The sequence below is a fragment of the Camelus dromedarius genome, chromosome 4 (assembly GCF_036321535.1).
Source record: "Camelus dromedarius isolate mCamDro1 chromosome 4, mCamDro1.pat, whole genome shotgun sequence".
NCBI lineage: Eukaryota > Metazoa > Chordata > Mammalia > Artiodactyla > Camelidae > Camelus > Camelus dromedarius.
Window position 1 is genome coordinate 47,296,021 of NC_087439.1, and position 22,152 is coordinate 47,318,172.

A 22,152-nucleotide genomic window follows, 5' to 3' on the forward strand; every position below is an offset into this window, starting at 1 on the left:
GACTTTGTTGAAATGCACCCACCTGCTTTTCCTTAGCTGAAATGGAATTTTGGTTCTGGTGACCGGGAACCAATGCCTTTTCACGTGTAAACTCTAAAAGTTAAGAAGTGACTTAGTTCGTGGAGCTTAGGGTCTTTCCTTCCTGTATCCTTTTATAATCCACATGGACCCGCCCCCATGTTTAAACGTAGGTTGAATGAACATTTCTGAACCTGCAGACATTCAGCTTATTTTATTAAAAACCTTTCCTTCAAGTGACTGCTCACTACTTCTCAGCAGCTGGGTCTTGAACCCTTCTCTTTGCAAATTAGATTTTTTGTCTGTTTGTTTACTGACTCTGCTTTTGTTTTGAGAGATTAACAAATGCTTATTGACAAATCAGTCTATCAAGTAATTTAACGTAAAAGCAAACTTTACAGCCAGTCGCTGAACATTTCCAGTGGCGCTCAGTATTTACATACCCGAAGTCGCTCTTCAGAACCTGTTTGCCTCAGTCACATGCTTTTAAATATCAACTCTACACTCCTGTGGGTCTTCTTTGAACTGGTGAAAAAAAAAAGAAATGCCTTTTCAGTGACCCTGTTAGTTTTAAAACAGTGTCTGCTCTTTTACTATCTTAGGGAGGTTTACTAGGATTGCTGGTTATTCTTACCCCGTAGCTGCATCAGCAGAATTCTGCACAGAAGCGTGCACATATGCTAATTTAGGTATAAATGACAAATCAGGATTTTATTTAATTCTGACTCCTTCCCATTCTATTCTAAATTAACACCATTAGTGAAAGAAAAAGTACACAGCTTGCTTTACCGAGGCTTTTTGTTTAATCAGTCACAAATATTTTTAAAATGAAGAAAGCATTACATGCCCAAAGTAGGTATTCCCAAAAAGAGCCAGGAGAGGACAGTTGTTAAGGTAGGGGCGATGATAGTTTTAGAAGTTTGTAGTCCATAAACTTTAAAAATGGTATCGATCTAGGAAAACAGTGTGGTTGTTAGAATTTTTGACAAGTCCTTTCAAAATAGGTGGGTAAGCAGGACTCATGTCAGGTATATCTGTTTGTATAAAATATCCCATTGTTCATTAAAAGTCTTTTCTGTTAATTGAGCCTCCCACACACATAGCAGTCACATACAGGTGGTTTTGAACCCCCACCCCCCCAAAAAAAACCCCAATATATTTTTGCTTTTTATTTTTCTTCCTCAGACTTGCTGTAAGAATTTAGCTCTTAACAGTCTCAAAGTCCCTAGCCCTCCCCAGCTTAATTAACCTGTGTTTCTTCTTAACACATGGCAAGACTAGCCAGCCTTGCACAGCCTTAAAATAAATGTGCTGGTGAAATGCCAGAAATGGATCTTGTGATCCTTGCTTCTATGCTGGTAAACTTCGCTAGGCAGTCAATTGTTTCTATTTTAAAGGAATGAGATTTTTCTGTCCCCTTCTGATGATTTCTCCTGAAGGGCTAAACCAGGAGTGTTTAGGATATTAGCGACAAAAAAGAAAAGACATCAGGAAAGCAAAAATCATTAAAAGAATAAGCCTTCTGAGAACACAAGGCCTTGCCACTCTTTAGAAACAAAGCTCTCCTAATGGCAATGCAGAAAGGATTACCTCCTTAGACGCTTCTCAGCCAAAACCGGCTTTTGAAAATAGAGTGGCTTAAGAGAGAGCCCGCCACCTCGCTTGTCTGTGAGCCCTGTTCCAGAACCAGCCCGGCTCAGGTGATGGCTTCCCATTGTTTGTAGAAGAAAAGGCAGGAAGAGTACACGGCCTTGTCCAAGTTTCTCTTCTGCAAACTGAAAATAGAAATTTTCCTTGCGTGCACAGTTTAAATGTGAGGACGTCTCAATATAAAATGAGCTGGAAAATATTTTCAAGGTGACAGATCACAATCATGTTTGGCCTGCAGCCCCATAACTGATATCTTCAGGCACAGTTTTAGATGCCTTTAGACCTCAGGTGACTTCCTCAACAATGTTACTTTTTTGTGCCAAATGTCATTTTGTTCAGTAGAAAAAGCTGTTGTCCTATCTCATGCCACTGACTTTTTGATACATTTCTGAATCTGGCGAATAAACAATAGGAAATCATGAAATGTGCTTATCCTAGAATTAAGCTAAAGACCTGACTTGGCCTTCAGAACCCAGCAGTTAAGGACATCAGCCCTGACAGTTTCCTGTCCCTGGAGTGGCTCCCTCCACTGTAGGAGCTCTTTAGAGACACAGAAAGGGAGTCGAATGAGAAACTGTCTTATTTTTTCCAGTGTTGGAACTCTTAGAGAAATATAACTCGGATCTTACTAGATTTTGGACGCCTTCCAAATGAATATTTTGGGAGAAGGAATGACATAAATCTTTTTCTGCTGGCACTCCCCAAGCTCCTGGTTTTGCATTTTACCTCCCAAAATCCAGGCAGTCTTCATTCACATGGGTGTGCATGTGGCGTATCGTGCAGGCAGGGTCTGCAAGTGGGGTCACAGACTGCTCACCTGAACGTTTGAGGGTCCTAAGCGGTTAAGTCACTCTCCCCATCCTCCTTAGGAATGCCAGATCTGTTCATTTCCTTGCTCTCAAACCCCTCCCACTCCCCACCCCAACACCAGATTGAGGGGCTTCATTTCCGGCTCAGCCCTCTCGCCGCCCAGTCCCCTCCCTCCCCTGTGCCGGCGGACCCTGTGTCAGGGTGACCCGACCCCACACCTGTTCCGGTTCTCACCCTTCCTTTACTTGCAGTGCTCGCTCGATTCCTCCCCTTCTGGGATGCCCCTTACCTTTCCCTCATCACTTCTGTGACTCAAATAGAATTATTCAGTAGCTCTTCTAAAGAAGTACCTTACACACTTGATTAAAAGCCCAAAGAGGTTTCAGTGGATTTTTTTTCTCTCTCACTTGAGCAGCATCTGCCAATTTCCCTGATTTTCCTGCTAATTATCTTCGTATTAGCCAGAACTCATTTCACATGTTATGGCTCAATTAAGACCGAGCTCTGATATAGAACTAAAGGTTTATAGGATTTGCTGGAATAAATCTTAAACTTACATTCTTATTTAGAAATGGGTTTTTGTTTTTACAACAAGAGAAATGTAAATCAAAAGTGCTGAGTTCGTTGGCTTCTGCAGGGCTCCATGCCTAAAGCAGGACCCATTGTTCCCTTTCCCCTGCAGCAGCTCTTCCCTCCCTGCGGTCACCTGTGGTTAAGACCTCGACCTGCAGGGTGAGACAGCAAGCTCATATCCTAGCTCTGCCACTTGTTAGCTGAGTGTCTTTGGGCAAGTTTATTTAACTCCCTTACGCCTTAGTTTCCTCATCCATACAGTGAGAATGATACCTGTGGGATTGAGCTTATTCATGATAACACACGTAAAGGGCATAGCAGAGCCCCTGGAACATAATCACTCAGTCAAAGACAGTGGTGGTTATTATTATGCTTATTATTGATAAAATTATAGTTCCTTTTGCACTTCGCAAAGTATCAGTAGATTCAGCTTTAGATACTCATTTGTATAAACAGAGAAAGTAACTGAGTGTAAAAATCTCCTTTACTCAGGGTTTAAAGAGAGTGCAAAGTCATTGGCTGTTTTCAGCATCCCCAGCCTCAGTTTGCTTTCCTTGGGCATATTCCAGTGCAGATTTATGAAGCATGCTAATCTCAGGGATTGCAGAGAGATGAACACACACATAAATTTGCACATACGTGCACATATACATGCACACAGCCTTTATGTGTATATAAGTGTTTATTACATTTTAGAATATAGTGTAATAAACTATGTTATAGGTGGATGAAAATAAATTCCTTAGACTGACTCATTTTGAGAGATTTCTCCAAAACACAAAATCTAAATGTGACACTTTTGCAGGTACCTACCATTGTGGAGTAAGTGGTTTACCCAGTGATTTCGATCTGGGGCTCAATTTTTTTTTTTTAATGATACCGTCCTTGACTCTTTGAAAATATGGTTGAATTTCCAGTTATTATCTTATAGAGAAATTTATCAGAGGTTGAAGGTGGAAAGAGTTTTAACTAACAAAATATAAAATCTAATTTATGGGGTTACTTGAGAATTCTGTTAATTTACAAGGTAAAATCCCTTAGGCTCATTGGTTACATAAAATTTTAAGCCTGGCTCTAGATGTTCTAATTTCTAAATCAGATTTTTAAAATATACATAAAAAAGACCAACAAAAAATATACATATGTAAAATTTATGGAAGGAGTCCTATGCGTTTTGCCCAAGTTTCTATTGATGGAGTTGGTTGTGTCTGGTAATTGGATACAGTTAAATATTAGATAAAGTTTCAGTAATATACCAAAAATATAAAGTACAAGAATAAAAATTCCACTTTCTTTTTGTTCCAGGTTCTCTGGGAGATGCTAACAAGGGAGGTCCCCTTTAAAGGTTTGGAAGGATTACAAGTAGCTTGGCTTGTAGTGGAAAAAAACGAGGTAAGACTACGATTCTCCATTCAGGTACATAGATCAGAAAACAGTATTGGGGTTTTGCAAAAGACTTTTTCATCTTCTTCAAATTGAAAGTAAGTTCACGCTTATGGAAAGATTAGCAGTAGGAGTTAACACAAAGGGTCAAAGTGATGTTATTCCTCATGAATGGACCCTTTACATCTAATTGTTGCAGCTTCACGTCGTGATGCTGTAGATCAAAAATTGTACAAGTACTGTACTAGTTTCTCAGTCTCAATTGTAAAACCTAGGGGTTTGTTCTTAGTGATGAAAGAAGCCATTGCGTCCAAGGTAGGGGAACAGTTTAACTCCATCTCCTGCGTTTAGGACATCTTTTTTACTGTCCGGGAGTTGATATATCTGTAAGAGACCTTCAGCTACTTCAACTTACCTCTCCCAGCAGGAGTCACTATAGTACAAGAAACTGTCGCTTAGATGAGAATTTCAAAAATAAAGGAAGAAAAAATAGTTTCAAAAAAGGGAAAAATTACAGTTTTGCCACCTACGTTGAACACTACATTGAAGATGAGCTCCTCACTGGAATTGGCGAGGCAGTGGCAGGACTGTTCCCTTCTTCATGCAGAGCCTTTCCATTTCAAAAGAACTTCAGTGGCGTAAACACCGTTTGTGCTGTGTCCCCAGCCTCGCTTTTCTTCTTCCCACAAATTGAGGCTTTCAGTTAGTTGGACCTATGAGCCTACATCAGAGGACATGGTACATTCATATCAAAGAGAGCAACTACATTTTGAAAGGTTTAAAATTGTGACTGAAACGCACAGCCATGGAAATTCTCAGCATAAGGATGAAGCATCCAATATCAAGGTATTATGAGAACTTAGATCGAGTAATGGAAGCACACAGTTGTCTTTGCAACGCTGCAAAACAGCCTTATTTCGCAAAACGTCTTCATTTCCACATGTTATCCGTGCCCTCCACAAAAGGTAAGGGTGCAACCTTAGGAGAAAATAATTTGCAAAAAGGTGAATGTGGAGAGCTATTCCCTTTTTAATTCTTTAAAAGAATGAGATTGATCTGCTCCCCGTGTGAGTGCAGGAACAAGCTGGATCTATCCAAAAGCAGCTATTGACAGAGAGAAACCAAGTGTCCATATTTTAGATCACATAATCCGCAGTTACCTTATTAATTTGTCCTCCTGAGCCATTGCGAATGGAGGAAATGTTCGTGATAGCTGGACTTGATGGGAGAGGGCTGCCAATTTAAGAAAAACGAAAAGGTGTTAAATTGAAGAATGTGCCTTACTCATTGTTTCACAGAGGCTGTTCTGTTTTAATTAAATGTGAGGGTTATTCCTGGTGTGCTGTTAAATCAGACCTCACACACAGGATAGCTGATTATTTTCATGATATGAGAACCCCCTTGTTTCTGTTCTGTTTCTTTTGCCAGAGAGATGGTTGGATGTTTGGTTCTGGGTTTACAAATGAGAGTGAAGAAAATTATTGACCTTCTGTTGACTTTGGAGCAGAGCACTCAATGTCTTTTTTCCCCTCTACGTCATTTCAACATAAACAAGAAGGAAGTTTTTTTTTAAAGCTAACTGAACCCTCCAAAATGTCTAAGACAGAGTAATTTTTACTTAAAAATAGTATTTCATTTAAAGGATGGCCTAATAGATGCAAATCTAAAGCACTTTCAAAACACTGGAGTATCCATCAAGGATTTTTAAAGCCGAAGAGAAAAATGAATTTAGAAGCTGCCTTGGGTTAGTTGACTTGAGGGCTGGGAATCATCTATATATAACCTTCAGAACCTCCTCAAAAGGTACGGGAGGAGGCCATCCCCACCCACCCCCGTCTCCCCAGGGTCTCCTAGAGCATTTTATCCACAGTGTGATATGATGATCAACTAATAGTGGCTGGAGGCTACTCAAATGCCTCCCATGCTATATTTATTAAATATAATAGTAAGTGGAAAGAAACCCACATGGTGAAATAAGTTTTCTAGACTTTCTAATGAACCTAAGCACAACTGGGTATTGCAAGGATTTTTTTATCTGTCTGTTCTCACTGTGTACAATATTTATTTCATTCATCAAAAATATGGGAATTAAATTCAAATAGTGTCCATTGTCATCATTCAAGAAAGTGTCTTCATTTTACCTCATAAATGGAGGCACTTATTCCCAAGACAAATTCTGTTGAGATGGCATGAAAATAATCCCCGAGATTTTATTTCATTTCATAATAAAACTGAGACTTTGACTTAAATATAATTCATAAAAATCCCTTCAACTTTGTTACTTTATTTATTTTTACTCTAGAATATCTTGGGTTATTGAGTTGAAAAGAGAAAACAGTATTTTTTTTAAACAGCCATCTTTTAAAGAGAATGACATGTTTAAACTTTCAGGGAGACATTTTAAAAGTGAGCCAGTCACCCTAGAATGCTAGTCATCCTAGACTCATCGGAAGTTACAAAAATATTACAAAGAATTCTGTATACCCTTCACCCCGCTCCCCCCACTGGTGAGATACAAGTATGGTATAATACCCAAACTAGAAAATTGACGCTGACACATTACTCTTAACTAGACTCCGGACCTTATTTGGTTTCACCATTTAGGATTGCTTTTTGCATCTATAGGAAAATTAATACTTTCTAAAAATGGTATCTCAAGGCTTTGATTGTAAACCCTTAATAATGAAATAAGGTCTTCAAACAATAATTTTTCCTATTATTAAATCCTGTTAAAACTAGAACCCATAAATTGCTGTTGAACTTTACAAAGCAAACAATGAACCTGTATAGAAGACAAGAAATTAAGAGGGTATTACCAATACATTTTTAAAATCTTACAGATATGTGTATCTGCCTTTGTAATTTCCATAAAAATTAATTAGTAGTCATTCAGAATGTTTTGGCAATATAACTTCTATCTTTATAAATACTTAAACGTGTTTTGTTCTAAGTAGCAAAACTACTGTTCCTTATTAACATAAAAATCCTCAAAAACTTAATCCATTGTCTTTGAAAAAGGACTTTAGAAAAAGATAACAAACTTGACTTAAAAAATAATTACTGAATCTTATGTAGAAAATGGTGCAAAAAAAAGTGATCTTTTTTAAAAATGTCATTTTTTTAGTGATTGGGAAATATTTTAATTTCAAATTTGAAACTTTTATTTTAAAATATTTAAGTTGTAAGTAGCGTTACAAATCTGCTGCTAATATCTGATTATTTCAGAATGTTCTAATGCATTAGCAATGCCCACAGTTATGTAATTGAGACTTAAGTATTTTGGATTCTCTTTTAAAGTACTTTCTAGTGCCCCAAAATAATCCCTTAAAGTGTCTGAGTCAAGATTTAACTGATATTTGACCATGTCAGATAATTTAAATAATTTTGTCTTTTTTTATGATGTCTCAGATGTGGCATCTAAAGTCTGAGTAAAAAAAGACAATAGAAAAGATCAATGTCCATATTCATCTATTTCACATTTCAGTCCTTGGGAAGATGTTGTGCTAAAGTTATTCTGGAAATGTTACCCTTTATGAAAGCTTATTTTTCATTACCCACAGAGTACATTTAGTCACATAATTGCAGTCACTCTCTGTTTTTATTAGTTGCCATCCCCAGCCATTTTACACTAAAAAAAAAAAACTGATTTTCCTTTTGACCTTCATCAGAAGATTTCTAGTTCACATTATAGTAAATATAATAGTACCATTTACTACATTTTGCTCTATACTATGCAATTGCCAAGACTTGAAGTTTAAAAATGCTTAGAGTAGCCTGTAACTTGGAGAGGTTTTTTTTTTCCTACTTTGCTTTAAGGTTTTATTTATTTTGGTTTATTTCTATTTTAATTCCAAATATAGATTGTCTGTTTTCTTGCCAAGGCAACTGTTTCTCAAGTTTTACACGTAGCCTTCCCCAAGTCCAGCTAAATTGAGTTTTGAATGTTTTATTTGCAAAACTTCCTGGCAAATGATGCTGTAGAATAAACCTTCTTAGTACAGTGGTTCTCACATCCAGTGCGTTCTTTATACCAACTGTGTTAATGCTCCCTCTTCTTCCCTGAGATGAAATTCAGAGGTAGTGCCACCTACCTACACACACTGCATTTTAAGTCAGCATAATGCTCTAAATGTAATATAAGGAAAAAATTAATCAAATATGTATTGCAACATAAATATGCTCATTCATGGTAACTGAAGAGGTGATAATGGAACAGTTTTAGATGCTTGCACGTATGAATAAATAGAATTCAACAGCAACAAATGCAAAGCAGAGTTAGGTTGTATTAACGATTCGAGTACCATGAGCAACACTATCGTAGGCAACATTTTCCCAAAATCTTGGTAAGGTTATGAATAATGCACCTGTGCTTGATTTATTCTATTTGGTAGTTGCAGTCATAGAAAGTTGAACGTATTTTAAAAATATTCAAGAATACTCTGTATTTATTTATAAATCAGAAGATTCTAGGATCAGAACATTATAAACCTCATTGTTTGCTTGTTTTATTTACATGAATACACAGGACATTTGAAGTTTAGTGGAATGCAAGAAAATTCTTTTTTTTTTTAATTACAGTTACTATGTGTCAATTTCTGGTATACAGCACAGCGTCCCAGTCATGCATATACATACATATATTCATTTTCATGAATGCAGGAGAATTCTTAATCAGGGCTTTACTATACATATTGAAGGGTGGCCAGCATTCTTGACCTCCAGGTGCAGCCCTCCAGTCTTTAAAACAAATATGCCTCTGTAGCTTTGTAAACTGCCTCTGGGGGCGTTACATGTTCTGTGAGAACCACTGCTGTAGAATGTGAGAACAGGACTGATACTCTCATTATAATCTTTGTCCTGTCAAGTCCTTACAGTTTATGGGTTTGGCCAAAACTAAGCCACAGTGAGTCATCCATTCAGAATGTCTCATTTGCCAAAGAGAAAATGCACACTTTTTAAAAATTATCTCCATGATTGTCTGTGCTCAAGATGTTCTCAGAAATTGTACACCTATTGCCAAAGCTGAAATGGTTTCCTAGTTACCTGACCTGTTTTTATATTTCATAGTTGCCTTTAACAATACAGTGACAGACTTGTGGTTTCAGATTTAGTGTTTATGTTCCAACTCGCTCCTCTCCCACTATAGTTTCTCTAAGGCTTGATTCTATGTGTTGTCACATTTGTTATGCCGAACCTGATTTCTTCATCCACTGTGATTCCTCTTTCAAGGAAACCTATAAGTATCTTTAGAGATTAGATACAAATCTAAATGTGAATTCTCACCTGCCATATGCTAATTAATGGAAGATTTAAATTTAATGTCTTGTTTATGCCACTAAATTAATTCTTTTGTACCTTTCAATTAGTATTTCCTTCCTTTAATGAGTAAATCCTTGTGTTTCATTTTGTTTTGGTTTATTTTTTCTTTCCCTGTTACAGAGATTAACCATTCCAAGCAGTTGCCCCAAGAGTTTTGCTGAACTGTTACATCAGTGTTGGGAAGCTGATGCCAAGGTATGTACATATTTTGTTATTGTTGTTGTTCTGAAATTTCACTTGTTTGACTTTGAGTTTTTAAAACCTGGGATAATAAAATCCATTACAAAGCAAAGCTGGACTGCTGCTCCTCTGAGCCCCAGATGGACTGTGAAGGCCTTCTGTTGACATCTGCTTGTCTTGATCCCTGGAAACTCATTACTGGCTCTTTCTCACAGCACTCTGGCATTCTTGAGTCAATCAATAAAAAAGCATTTATTCCCTTGTTTTTCGTCTTTAATAATAACTGTTACACCTTCGTGTTATAAAAATGCTAGCACACGGTGCTTATTGTATGCCAGGCACCCTATGTCCCTTAACTCATTTATTCCTCGGAGTAGCTCTGTGAAATAGGTACTGTTATTAACGTCATTTCACACGTGAAGAACCAGGGCACACAGAGGCTAAGCAGCGAGCTCAAGGCTGCACAGCAAGTAAGTGGTGCAGCTGGAGAGTGAACCCAAGCAGGCTGACAGGAGTCCCTGCGCGTGACCACATCGCCCTGCTGCCTCTCTAACCAAAGACCAGGCAGGAGGAGCACTTCTCAAGAATCTTGATGTGCACTCCCTGCGGAGTTTCGGGGATGTTTTTTAGGCTGTCATAATAGAGTTGGAGAAATTCCAAAATTAAGGCTTTCATGTGGTTATCACATTCAAGCACGGATGGCCCATTTCCTTTCCCTGCAAAGATGGGTTTAAAAGACTCTCACATACATACAGAAGTGTTTACGTATAAAATGATAGGCGAGGCTTGGATTTGCTTCCAAATAAAGTGAAGAGAAATGGATGACAGTTTAGATTAAATAAGATGGGCCGTGATGATTTTTTTTTTAAAGAGAGGCCACATCAGAGGCCACATTTATTTTTTTTCCTTTTTCAGTTTTATTAGGTAGATTTATAACAGTTTGACTGCACATATATATTACATTGCATGTAAATACATGTATACAATATACTGCACATTTTTTTAGTTTACATATATGTACTGTTCATTGTTTCTAAGACCAGATTAGAGCTTTAGCTTTTTAAACTTACATAGTTATCAAAGGAATAAAGCCAACCACAAAATAAGAATCAACAGAATGCAGTAATCCAGTCATAAAGGACAGTCAAATGTGCTTACACATATTCAAGAAATCAATCATCTAAGTTATAAATAATAAGTAGTTCATTTGTGTCCTTATTTTTTCTTTAGATTCCACATATAAATGATACCATACGGTATTTTTCTTTCTCTTTCCGTGGGCCATGATGATTTTTGATGTGATAGGTATATGGAGGGTCACTATATTATTCTCTCTACTGTCTTATATGTTTGGAATTTTACATAATAAGAGTTAAAAAATAAAAATAGCCCTCACAGATTAAACATTACAATGAGAGACACTAAAAAGAACTAAAATTTTATAGTTCAAATTTGTTCAGTTTTTCATGGAAATAGATGTATTACAGACTGACCTTTTAAATAGAGATCTAAAAAAGAAAGACTTAAGAATGGACTTTCTTCCTTAATTTAAACCCAGTTTCTGTCTGACTGCCAAGAATAATTAATATTGATAACATACAGAGCCATCCCCTGGTGTCTGCAGGAGGTTCCAGGTTCCAGGAGGCGGAAGGAATCCGCAGATGCTCAAGTCCCTGGTGTAACCTGGTGTGGTTCAGTCACACACACCCTTTACCCGTATCCGCGGGTTCCACTTCGGCGGATTCAACACTCTGGTTTGAATCCCAGCTGGTTGAATCCGTGGATGTGGAAGCCTGCTGTTTGTGTGTCGGCCGTAACTCATAACCACTTGGTGAGTATGGGAGTTAGTGTCACACAGCATTCACGATGAGTCATACGTAATGTGCCCCAGCACGTTGTTCCAGGCCACCAAGTAAGAAAAGAACAGCTGAACACCGAGCACAACAGCGCGGCCAGGGACGCGGACCTGCGAGGCCCGCCCCCCGCCCCGCGCTCCCTGTGCGCTGGATGCCCGGTGCTTTGTCTCGGAAGAGTTCGTCGTTGTTTCTGCCCACCCATGTGCATGTCACCTCTGCCCTGATAAACCAGAAGCCTCAATCTTTGCTTTCACTCCTGTTCACTGAACTACCTTCACCCTTTTAAAAGTTCTGTATTGACTTAGTATTGTTTTTTAATGAAAGAATTTAACATTGGTATTTTTATTTAGGATTGTTAACTGTTTTTATTAGTCTTTTTATAACAAAGTTCACAGGTTTTGAATGGCCTGCACTGCCCCTGTTTAGGCCCTGTTTTAGTGTGTAATTTTTCAGACTACGGGGATTTTTAAGCATTAAGAGAAATGCTAGCACTTTGCAGCTAACCCAGTAGAAACCACAAGTGGCTATGTGCAGGCTTGCTCTAGAACATTTATTTTATGCTGCTGAAATACTTTTTCATACTCTACCAATTACATGTCCATTGTGGCACTTATAGTCATTTTGGTAGTATTTTTCTCTCTGACACTTAAATAGAAATTTCACCTGAAATTATTTGCACTGAATTAGATTAATGCAACTAGATCTTTATAATTCTGATTATATTTCAGTATGCAAAGCAGGTTTTGAATTTCTTAATCCGAAATTCTGTACTACATTAATTAAAATTCTAAGCGTATGCATTTATGGCGCATTAATTAAATGATAGTGTTAACACCTAACACAACAAGGACATTAAGCCCAGAGTTGATGCCATGAAGTTGGCATGTCTTTAATTTAACATGTAGTAAGCTAACCCTTCTTTAAGGCCAGAGGAATCTTGTGTTCTAGCCAGGTGAAATATGAAGGAAGTTTGAGAATGATTTTTATTTCCTAAGATCATGGCATTTTATTCTGATACAACTGATAAATGCCCTCTATATTTGGTTTGATTAAACATCCAGCTGACATTTCCACCTCTCTCGTTGCTACCTCCTCTATACACAGCTTCCACACCTTCCTTATTCCCTGATCATGTTCTTTTGTTCTTTTCTCCTCTGATGACTTACTTTGTCATCAAGCCTTCCCTGGTGATTCCGTTTACCCCAGCCCATGCCAAGTACTCCTTTTCCTAAACCACTGTCTGGGCTGCTGCCTTATCTTGTGCTGTTGCATTTTTTAAAACTATCTTTCTTCCTAAATGGTTTACAGGCTGTATGAAAGAATAGAGCTAGTTTTTATATTTCCCTATAGCATATTCTGTAAATTTAGTAAACAGATGCACAGTTTGTTGTTGACTAAAGTGGCCAGACCAAGGTTTATTTCCTGAGAGGGCATTTTAGTTCTTTGGCTAGAATGTCGCAGTTCAGCCAGGAGTTGGTGCCAGTCCTATGCACCTAGCTAGAGCAATAGTGGTTACAATCTTTTGTTTCTTTTTTTTTTCACTCCTTAAACTCTAGAGTATTAACATATATATTAAAGTATTCAACTCACCTATAGAGATGTGTTCTTTTGCAATGAGGAGGGGGAAATGTATACAAAAGACAGCGGCTATTGGGTAAATGCCTGGGTCATTCCAATGGCTTCCACCAGGGGCTCAAAATATTTTATTGAAGAAAAGAAGGAAGTAAATGTGGGTATTGGTTCAAGTTCTAAAATGACATTCCTAAATCAGGAAAAATGATCATTCAAGCCCTGAGTTTGATAGAAGGTAATAGCTTTCCTTCAAAGGATAAACATTTTGGAAGGTTTAAGAGCATAGCACCTGGTTCTGTAATTTGCTTCCTGAGTGATACTAGGCTTCTGAGACTGATCTTCCTTATCTATAAAATGAAGATAACAAATAAACAATGTGTATGATGCTTAATACATGATCCTAGTGGTGCCTTTTTAAGTAAGCAAAGCCTACACAATACATAAAAGGAACCTAAGCACCCAGAGGAAGATCTGAGACCAAATCCTCTGTAACCAGAATACTCATAAAATACTATCACCATGAAATTCTACATTGTTCTTACTGTCTAAATGTTCACTTTGAGAATTTCCATCTGAGAGCATATTCTGGCTATAAAATCAAGATTTTTCTAGGGATGCCATCCAATTACAAAAAAGTTCCACCTTATCTGAAGAATGATTAGGCGTAGGGAAAAATATTAGGCTTTAAAAATTTATTAGCTCCTCTTGCCGCTTTTCCATGAAAAATGAAAACCTTATATTTATTATATAATTAGTTCCTGTGCAAACAATTAAAACATTTTTCCTTTTGCAGCCTGACACATGGTGGGAGAAATTAAAATGGGAACAAATTCAAATAAGGCAAGCAGAATTTTTTCAGATTTCCTACTCAGGCATTTTTCTCTTTGCGTATTAGAAGGCTTCATGTACATCAGTGACATTTAGCTATTTATGCCCTGTTTTTAAAACACACCCACCCCCACACACATACCCACACACGCCCTTGAAAGAGTACAGAAGGGGTAGAACTCGGGTAAATATCCCAGTTTTATATTCCTTAAAAAATTGCCTTTCTTAATGTAGGAAGTACTCAAGTCCTGAAAGCAAGCTACCTCAGCATTCTTTCTTATTTTTGTGCTCCTAAATTAAAATGCATGTTTTAATTGCTGCGAGTGTAATTTGTTCAGAAATGGTATAATTATGGGGCGTGATGAAGAGAGAATGTGCATCATCCTTTTATTGTCTTTCTCGTTTTTTGTTTTAAGCTTTTGTCTCAACCTGGACTAGAGTCGAGAGAGAGACTAGTGTAGTTTCTGCTAACTAAAGAAACACACTTAAGCACTGCCTCTTCCATTTCTAGTAAACTGTACCTGAGAGTTTCCCAGCACCAAAGCTAGTTATAATGTGAAATAAACATTGAGAACTATGTTGGTGGCTATGAAATTGGGGGATTTTTCTCTGAGCACCTGGTGTAGGAAATTTTATTAGTTCTGATAGATTGGTAAATAGATCTTCCCCCAACATTTTATTATAAACATTTTCAAGCATATGGAAAAGGGCAAAGAATTTTACAGTGAGCACTATAGGTGATACCTGTAGGTACACTTATCACTCAGACTCTGCCGTTAACATTTACAATACTTGCCTTACCATGTAAATTTTTAAAGACTTAACTTTTTTCTTTTGGGAGCCCTTAATCATACCCCAAAAAGAGAACTAGTTAGTACTTTCCTTACCTGGAAAAATACTGTCATCATTCCAACCTGAGGCCACATGATAGAAAAATGATGTCTGAGTCTATTCTTGTGGATAATTGATTAAAAATAAGTATGGTTCCCTAAACCTGAGCAGTCTGACAGCTGTGAAATAACTAAATCAGGACATTCCATCATCTTTTCCATTGGTATGGTGACTTGAGCTTATTACTTTGCTTGTGGATTTTCTCTTAAAGATCTACTTTCTTAAGCCGCAGAAGGTGATTATTTATTTTTTTTCTTCTTCAGAAACGGCCATCTTTCAAGCAAATCATTTCAATTCTGGAGTCCATGTCAAACGACATTAACCTTCCTAACCAGTGTAACTCATTCCTGCACAACAAGGCAGAGTGGAGGTAGGTGGCCTCGCACCTGAGTCACAGCCTCTGGCTTTTAGGAACCATGACTGATTTCAGCCAGGAAGAGAACCTGAGAACTTGAGGACAGTCCTGATTTCTTAGAAACTAAGGGCTTTTTGATGTGTTTTGTGTGTCGAAATCTTTTCCAGTGCTGATAGGCCCTCCATCTCGTATGTAAGCAGAGTGCCCCTCTAAACTTGCTGCCTTATCACGTGTCTAAGTATTTGGAAAGAATATTGAAACCATATCTTCTGAGACAAAAGAGAGTTACCAGACATTTCTCTGTGCACACTCCGTGTTAGGAAACTTTGGCCTCTGTCCAGGGAGAATAAAAAATACTGTCTGCCTGGAAATTTGCAGAGCACTGCATCTGTTGGTGGAAGAGGTAGGGAGACTGTAAAAACACTTTTAAAAGGAAACTTCTGGTGTTAAAAGTCCTATTAAATTTTGTAAAGTGTGAACAAACATAGTAATGAGAAAATTGTATTGTGTGTGTGGAAGAAGTAACCCCGGGTGAGACATCTGAACCTGGTCACATGATGCACGAATATAAATAGCATGTTTGGGAGCTAACATTATTCCTCCTTGACTCAGCAGAGATTCAAGTAACTCGTCTCTGCAGCTGATAGCTGTGGTAGGAACATAACGCTTGACGCCACCTGCCGATGCCAAATGAGTACTGCATGCACTTAAAAAACGGACTCGTTTACTCCTGTGATTACACATTTCTTTGGACTTTGATTGGTGTCTTACAATAGCCTTCTTGATTTTTTTTTTCTTTGGCAATCTCTAAGAACAGTGAATTAAATGAATTTTTATTTAGTGATTCAAAAGTAATACTGTGTGCTTAAGTCTAGGTATTTGTTCTGGGCTGAAATAATTAACAAAGCAAAACATGTAAGTAATATTTGTTTCCTACTGTATCTAATCAGATCACTCCCCTTTCAAATCTGTAGAAGAGGCTCCCATTACTCTAGGACAAAGGCCAAAATACTTAAGATTCTCGCTACCCTCTGTGCTCTGGCGTCATCTGAAGAGCATCGCTCTGCCCCTTAATTTCTGCCTTCGCTCCCTCAACAGACGCATGCTTCTCCCTCATTCGGAGTCCTTGCCAACGCATTCATTCTTGTTTCAGCGATACGCCACCTGGATGCCCACACCCAGCTTAGCTCCTCCTTGTTGTTCAGATAGCAACTGAAAAAAGTACTTCTTCAAGGAGGTGTTTCCTGATCCCAGACCAGATGAGGTTCCACTTTATGTCCCTTGAGAGCATCTCCTTCATAGCTTCTACTGCCATTGAAATTAAGAAGTAATTCTGTCAGAGAGGATATAGCTGAAGTGGTAGAGTGCATGCTTAGCATGCACGAGGTCTTGGGTTCAATCCCTAGTACCTCCTCTAAAAATAAATAAGCCTAGTTTACCTCCCCCCGCAAGATGGAAAAAAAAAGTAATTCTGCAGTTTGTTGTTTAATGTGTGTCCCACTGGGTCAAATGTGAGAGAGTCAGATCACCTCTATTGCTCATCTCTGTGACGACAGCATCTAGAGCATGTCTTGACCAAAGAAGTTGCTCAATCATTGACTATATTTTATGGGGAAGGAAATACCATGGTGGTAATAGTATTAAAAGATACCACATAAACTACAAGTTCATGCTGTATAGCACAGGGAACTATATTCAATATCTTGTAGTAATTTATGGTGAAAAAGAATATGAAAACAAATATATGTATGTTCATGTAGGACTGAAGCATTGTGCTGTGCACCAGAAATCGACATAACATTGCAACAAATAAATAAAAAGTAAAAAAAAAAAAAAAGACATCACAAAGTTACACTAGAGAACGTAAATACGTAAGTTAATTTGTTTGCTTTGACAGAGATGCTTCGTACATTCATTCACCCAGAATTGGTTAAGCCTCTGCTGGGGAAAGGTGTCCTCTAGGTACGGGGCTGTGGTGGTGAGCAGAACAGTCCCAGTGCATGTGGGGCGTCCAGCCTTAGATGACTCAGTACAAATATACAAATAACTGTTTCATCACTATTTTGATAAGAAACGACAGAGGGAAGACTGGACCTCTGAGAGTATGTAACCGTGAAATCTAATCTAGTCTGAGGATTTAACCAAAGGATTCCCTGAGGAACTGCTGTTTGATCTGTTAGCCAAAGGATTAGCAGGAATTTTATACTACTATTAATACCCATGAGCTAGCAGGTCCAAAGTATGTCAGCAAAATCAGAAACTACGGGGCACGTTGGTAAGTTTTCTATATAAAAATGTAAATCCTCCATAAGGCCCAAAGCACTATTCACCGTAAATAAATTTCCAAGACAAATGCCAGACTGTTACAGCGTTTCTCCCAATGCGATAGGTCAGGAGTTCTAAGAGTTTTTGGTCTCTGGACTCCATGACACTCTGAAACATTATTGAGGACGCCAAAGGGCTTTAGTTTAAATGGGTTACATCTGTCAGTATTTACCACATTCAAAATTAGAGCTGAGAAAATATTTAAATATGTATTTACTGGTTCATCTGAAAAACAGTGGTAAGTCCTGCCTCTGCCCTCAGCCTGTGGTGCTATCACAGATCGTGAAGCTTCTGGGAAATCTGTATACTTAGGAGAGAATGAGAGTGGAAAAGGCAAATCACGTCTTCCTGTTCTTCTGAAACCTGGTTTAACCTTGCAAATCCTTTGGGAACCTCTTGTGGGTCCCCAGATCACACTCTGAGAACCACCGTGATAGAGTTTCTGTCTTTAAAATAACATTCCAATTAAAATATCATACTAAAGGGCCTGAAATGGCATTTCAGTAAGGGGAAATCACGTGACCAATAAACATACGAAAAATATCCCACCTCACTTAGCAATCAAGTAAAAGGGAGCATAATTTATTCATCAGACTGGCAAAAAATTATGTTACCAAAGTTTATAAACTTCCTCATACTTTGCTGCTGCGAACATACTACCTTTCTGGAAGACAGTGTGACTGTGGAGACCAGTTGTCACTGTCATTTTATCCTAAGAACATAAATGGGAGGGCTATGCAAGGATGTGTATGTATGCATTTGTTTATCACAGCATCATTTAGAACTGTAAAACTGGAAATGGGCATCAAGTGAAATAAAAGATTTTGGGTTTCCTGTGGTTTTTATGATTTGAAAACATTATAGTATCTCCATACACAAAATAGTATGGAGCCATTCATGATAAGAAAAATCTGATAAATGATTTAAAAATAGAGGCTACAGTCCAGTATGTTTAGAATGATTCCATTTATTCTAAAATAAACACGGTTATGTGTGTATATATGTGTGTGTGTACACAGAGAAAGTATAAAAAGATCAGTGTTATCATTGCGTAATGAAATTATGGGAGAATTTTCTATGTGTATGTCTTCATTTTCTACAGTAGACCTGGATTCATTGAATAACAAATTTGTATTTTTTTAAATGCTTCCAGCTGAAAAGATGAGAGGAATAAAGTTGGTGATACATTAAAGTACTTTAGTAAAAGGTAAACAGTTCCCTAGGAAGCTTCCCCTTTGGTTCTCCTTCAGGAACTAGTTAATCTTGAGAGCTGGAGAGAGACTAGCTATCTTTACCTGAACCAGTAAACCACAGTTTGAGAAGCAGCAGAGCTGTTTTAAGTGAACTTGGCAATTGGTTAAAAACGCGAGGAATAATCATATTAGCCAGAGTAACAGTAGTGAACACAGCTGTCATTTATTACATTCTTAACTCAGATGCTTGTTCTTCATGTGGATTATCTTTTGAATCCACATAGCAACCCTAATTTACATCACAGGTGCAAAATCGAGACCTGGACAGGTTGGATAACCTGCCCAGCACTCACACCACATAAGACAGAGCCCGGGCTGGAGCCCCAGCTCTGGCCCCACAGGCCAGCTGTGTGTGGCGCACACTCTGTCTACACAGCTGTCCCGGGACGAGTGGCCAGCATCGTGCTGTCCACCCAGGTAGCCTGCAGTGTTCACCCAACTAGGTTCCCTTTTAGCAAAGAGAAATCTTACAGGACATGATGCTTTTAGGTTATGATTAAGGCAGACTAGCCATTCCACTCACTATGCCAAGTGCCAAGAAGAGGGAAATGTTCTGTCAGGTCATCTGGATGTTTCAAAGGGCAACACAATCAGACTACTCCTCTCTCTCCCCCAACCCCAACGTGTGTCTGGTGTCGGAAACCATGCGCCAAGGTTCCAAAGTGGGCTGGGGAGTTAGAGTCTCAGTGAAGGCAGACTCCAGTCCTGTTTGGGTGTTTCTGGCAAAAGCTTGTTTGCTTGTAGAGCTTCTCCTACACAGAGATCAGATGGATCTTCTAGTCTTACTGAATATTCTGAAAATTCTTTTTATAACTAGCTTATTAAAAACCACAAAAACTATGTCCTTTCCTTTGACCTAATAAATGATAAGAAAGAAATTTCGTGGCAGACCTTTCCCTGTTCATCACATTCAGCTCGTTTCTCCTCCTATTGACTTATTAGCAATAGTGGCAATGAGCATTAAGAGCAGAAAATGCATCGTCGTCATGGTCACGTTCTCAGTTCTCACCACCTCTTGTGATTGCCTGCAGACCTGCAGTTATCTGCACTGAGTGAGCTCTGTGCTGCTTTGTTGGAGCAATCAGGTCTCTGTCTCTTGGCAAAACACTTTTTTGGTTGTGTTCTTCCTTGGTGATCAGAATGCTCTCACTGTGGCGCGCCTTCTTAAAAACCAAAATCGGGGGAGGGTACAGCTCAGTGGTAGAGCAGGCGCTTAGCATGCACGAGGTCCTGGGTTCCATCCCCAGTACCTCCATTAAAATAAAAAGAGAGATTAAGAAAAATTAATCTTTGCAATTTAGATTTTTGTCACAAATTATTTAATACATAACACTAACTTTAATACATATATGATCTATTTCTCATGTCCTATATATCATATAGCTGTTTATACAAATTGATCTTTTATTTCAAAGCAAGTTTCTGTCTAATAAAAGAACGTAATTATAGCTCCTTCCCTGTTTTTGACATATGGAAAATTGATACTAGTTGAAGTCAACCTTTGGTGGATATGGTTTAAGAGAAAAACTGTAATTTTCAGCAACTAAAACACTTAAACCATATTTTTAGAAAAGGAAATTTATGTAAGTGCAGCAACCAAACACACTTGATGCAAAACAATGCATGAAGAAAAACAGGGACCAGCAAGGGGAGCAGCTGTCTGTGTGCTGCCCCCCGGGTTGGGGTTACATCTCTCAGGGCATAAGACCTTGAACCCTGCTGTCAGGATCCTGGGGCATCTTGGGGAGCTGTGCTGGGGAGCTGGCCCTGAGGGGACGGACCAAGGAAGCATATTTACTCAGCCAGTGTTTGTTTTCCTGTGTCCCAGATCTCAGCTTACTTAACTGTTGATCTGTTTTCCAGTAGGGCTCAAATCAGAGTGGGCTCCCAGAGCTGGAACTTGAGATGAATTCTTGGCTTAAATGACAAGTGAAATCGAATGTGTTGGCCACTTACTGTGATCAGAAAGAACATCAGTGAGCTCAGTGTCCCAGGCCGGAGAGCCGGGACTGGGAGACCTGGGACTGGGAGAGCCAGGACTGGGAGACCTGGGACTGGGAGAGCCGGGACTGGGAGACCTGGGACTGGGAGACCTGGGACTAGGAGAGCCGGGACTGGGCGTAGGCAGCAGCCCTGGCCACTGACCACACCCCTCGAGTCTGCCCAGCTCTGCTGCCCCCTCTTCTCACCCTCACTTACTGAAGTTGGCTCTGTTACCAAAGTTTAACCTAAGGTTTTCCACACTGCGTTTTTATCCTTCAGTCCTCCCTTTGAAAAATAAAACAACCTTATTTATGAATGGGCATAAAGTTGCTGTCTGAAATATCAGGGATAAAATTGAGATTTTATGGTACGGTCATAATTTTGAGACTGCAGATTTACTGCCTTTCTCGAGGGACTCTTACGTGACTAGACTTAAATGGTTTTATAATTTTAATATGGCACCGATAAAAGGGACAGAGGGTTGACAGCTTTTACGCTTACTGTACTCCTTCCCTTGCTCTGAAGTCCTTTGCCAGCAGCCGACAAAGGAAAGCGTGGGGCCCAAATCCAGAACCCTCTCAGTAAGCTGTTCCCTGAGTTGGGTTTTGCCAGTCAATACCTAGGACTTTTTTGTTTTCATTTATTTCTCTCTCATCTACAAGGGCATTGGGGATAGGCTGTCCACTTACTCTGGTTTTCCCTGAATGTGAAAAGGCAGGTTTCAGTTACACAGGTTCATTAACTTAGATGTGGGGGCTTCCACCTTCTGCTGTCAAGGTGTCCACCAGAATTGCAGTCTGACGTGCAGATGTGTCCCCAGGGCACCTGGAAGCAGCTACTGGCTCAGCAGCTGATCTCCACCTGTGTCCTCTCCCCAGTCCCTTCCTTCTCCTGCATCCTGCTCTCTGTGTGCCTTCTCCAGCCCTCTCTCCCTCCCTCCTCTGCCCCCTCTTCTCTCCTCCCCTCCCCCCGCCCCCCTTCTTTCTCTATCTCTCCTTATCATTGCTTTTCTCACAGGCTCTTCCGAAACTCAAGGGAAAGAACTTCCAACTTTCAGAGCATAAATTTAGACCTAAGCATGATGACAGCCCTGAAGGAGGAAAAAACTTGTACTGAGCCATCTTACCAGTTTCAGTTTCTATAAAGGACAGGTTCC

General features: G+C 39.0%; 1 protein-coding gene across 3 annotated transcripts in view; it reads left to right on the plus strand.

Annotated features, from left to right (window-relative positions):
* The window catches only part of MAP3K20 (mitogen-activated protein kinase kinase kinase 20), a 155,475-nt gene that overhangs the window by 85,438 nt on the left and 47,885 nt on the right, over positions 1-22,152 (plus strand). For all 3 annotated transcript variants that reach the window (XM_031451669.2, XM_031451672.2, XM_031451670.2), the window contains exons 8-10: positions 4,357-4,443; positions 9,874-9,948; positions 15,344-15,450. In XM_031451669.2, the coding sequence (XP_031307529.2) occupies positions 4,357-4,443; positions 9,874-9,948; positions 15,344-15,450 (269 nt within the window). The remainder of the gene's footprint in view (positions 1-4,356; positions 4,444-9,873; positions 9,949-15,343; positions 15,451-22,152) is intronic.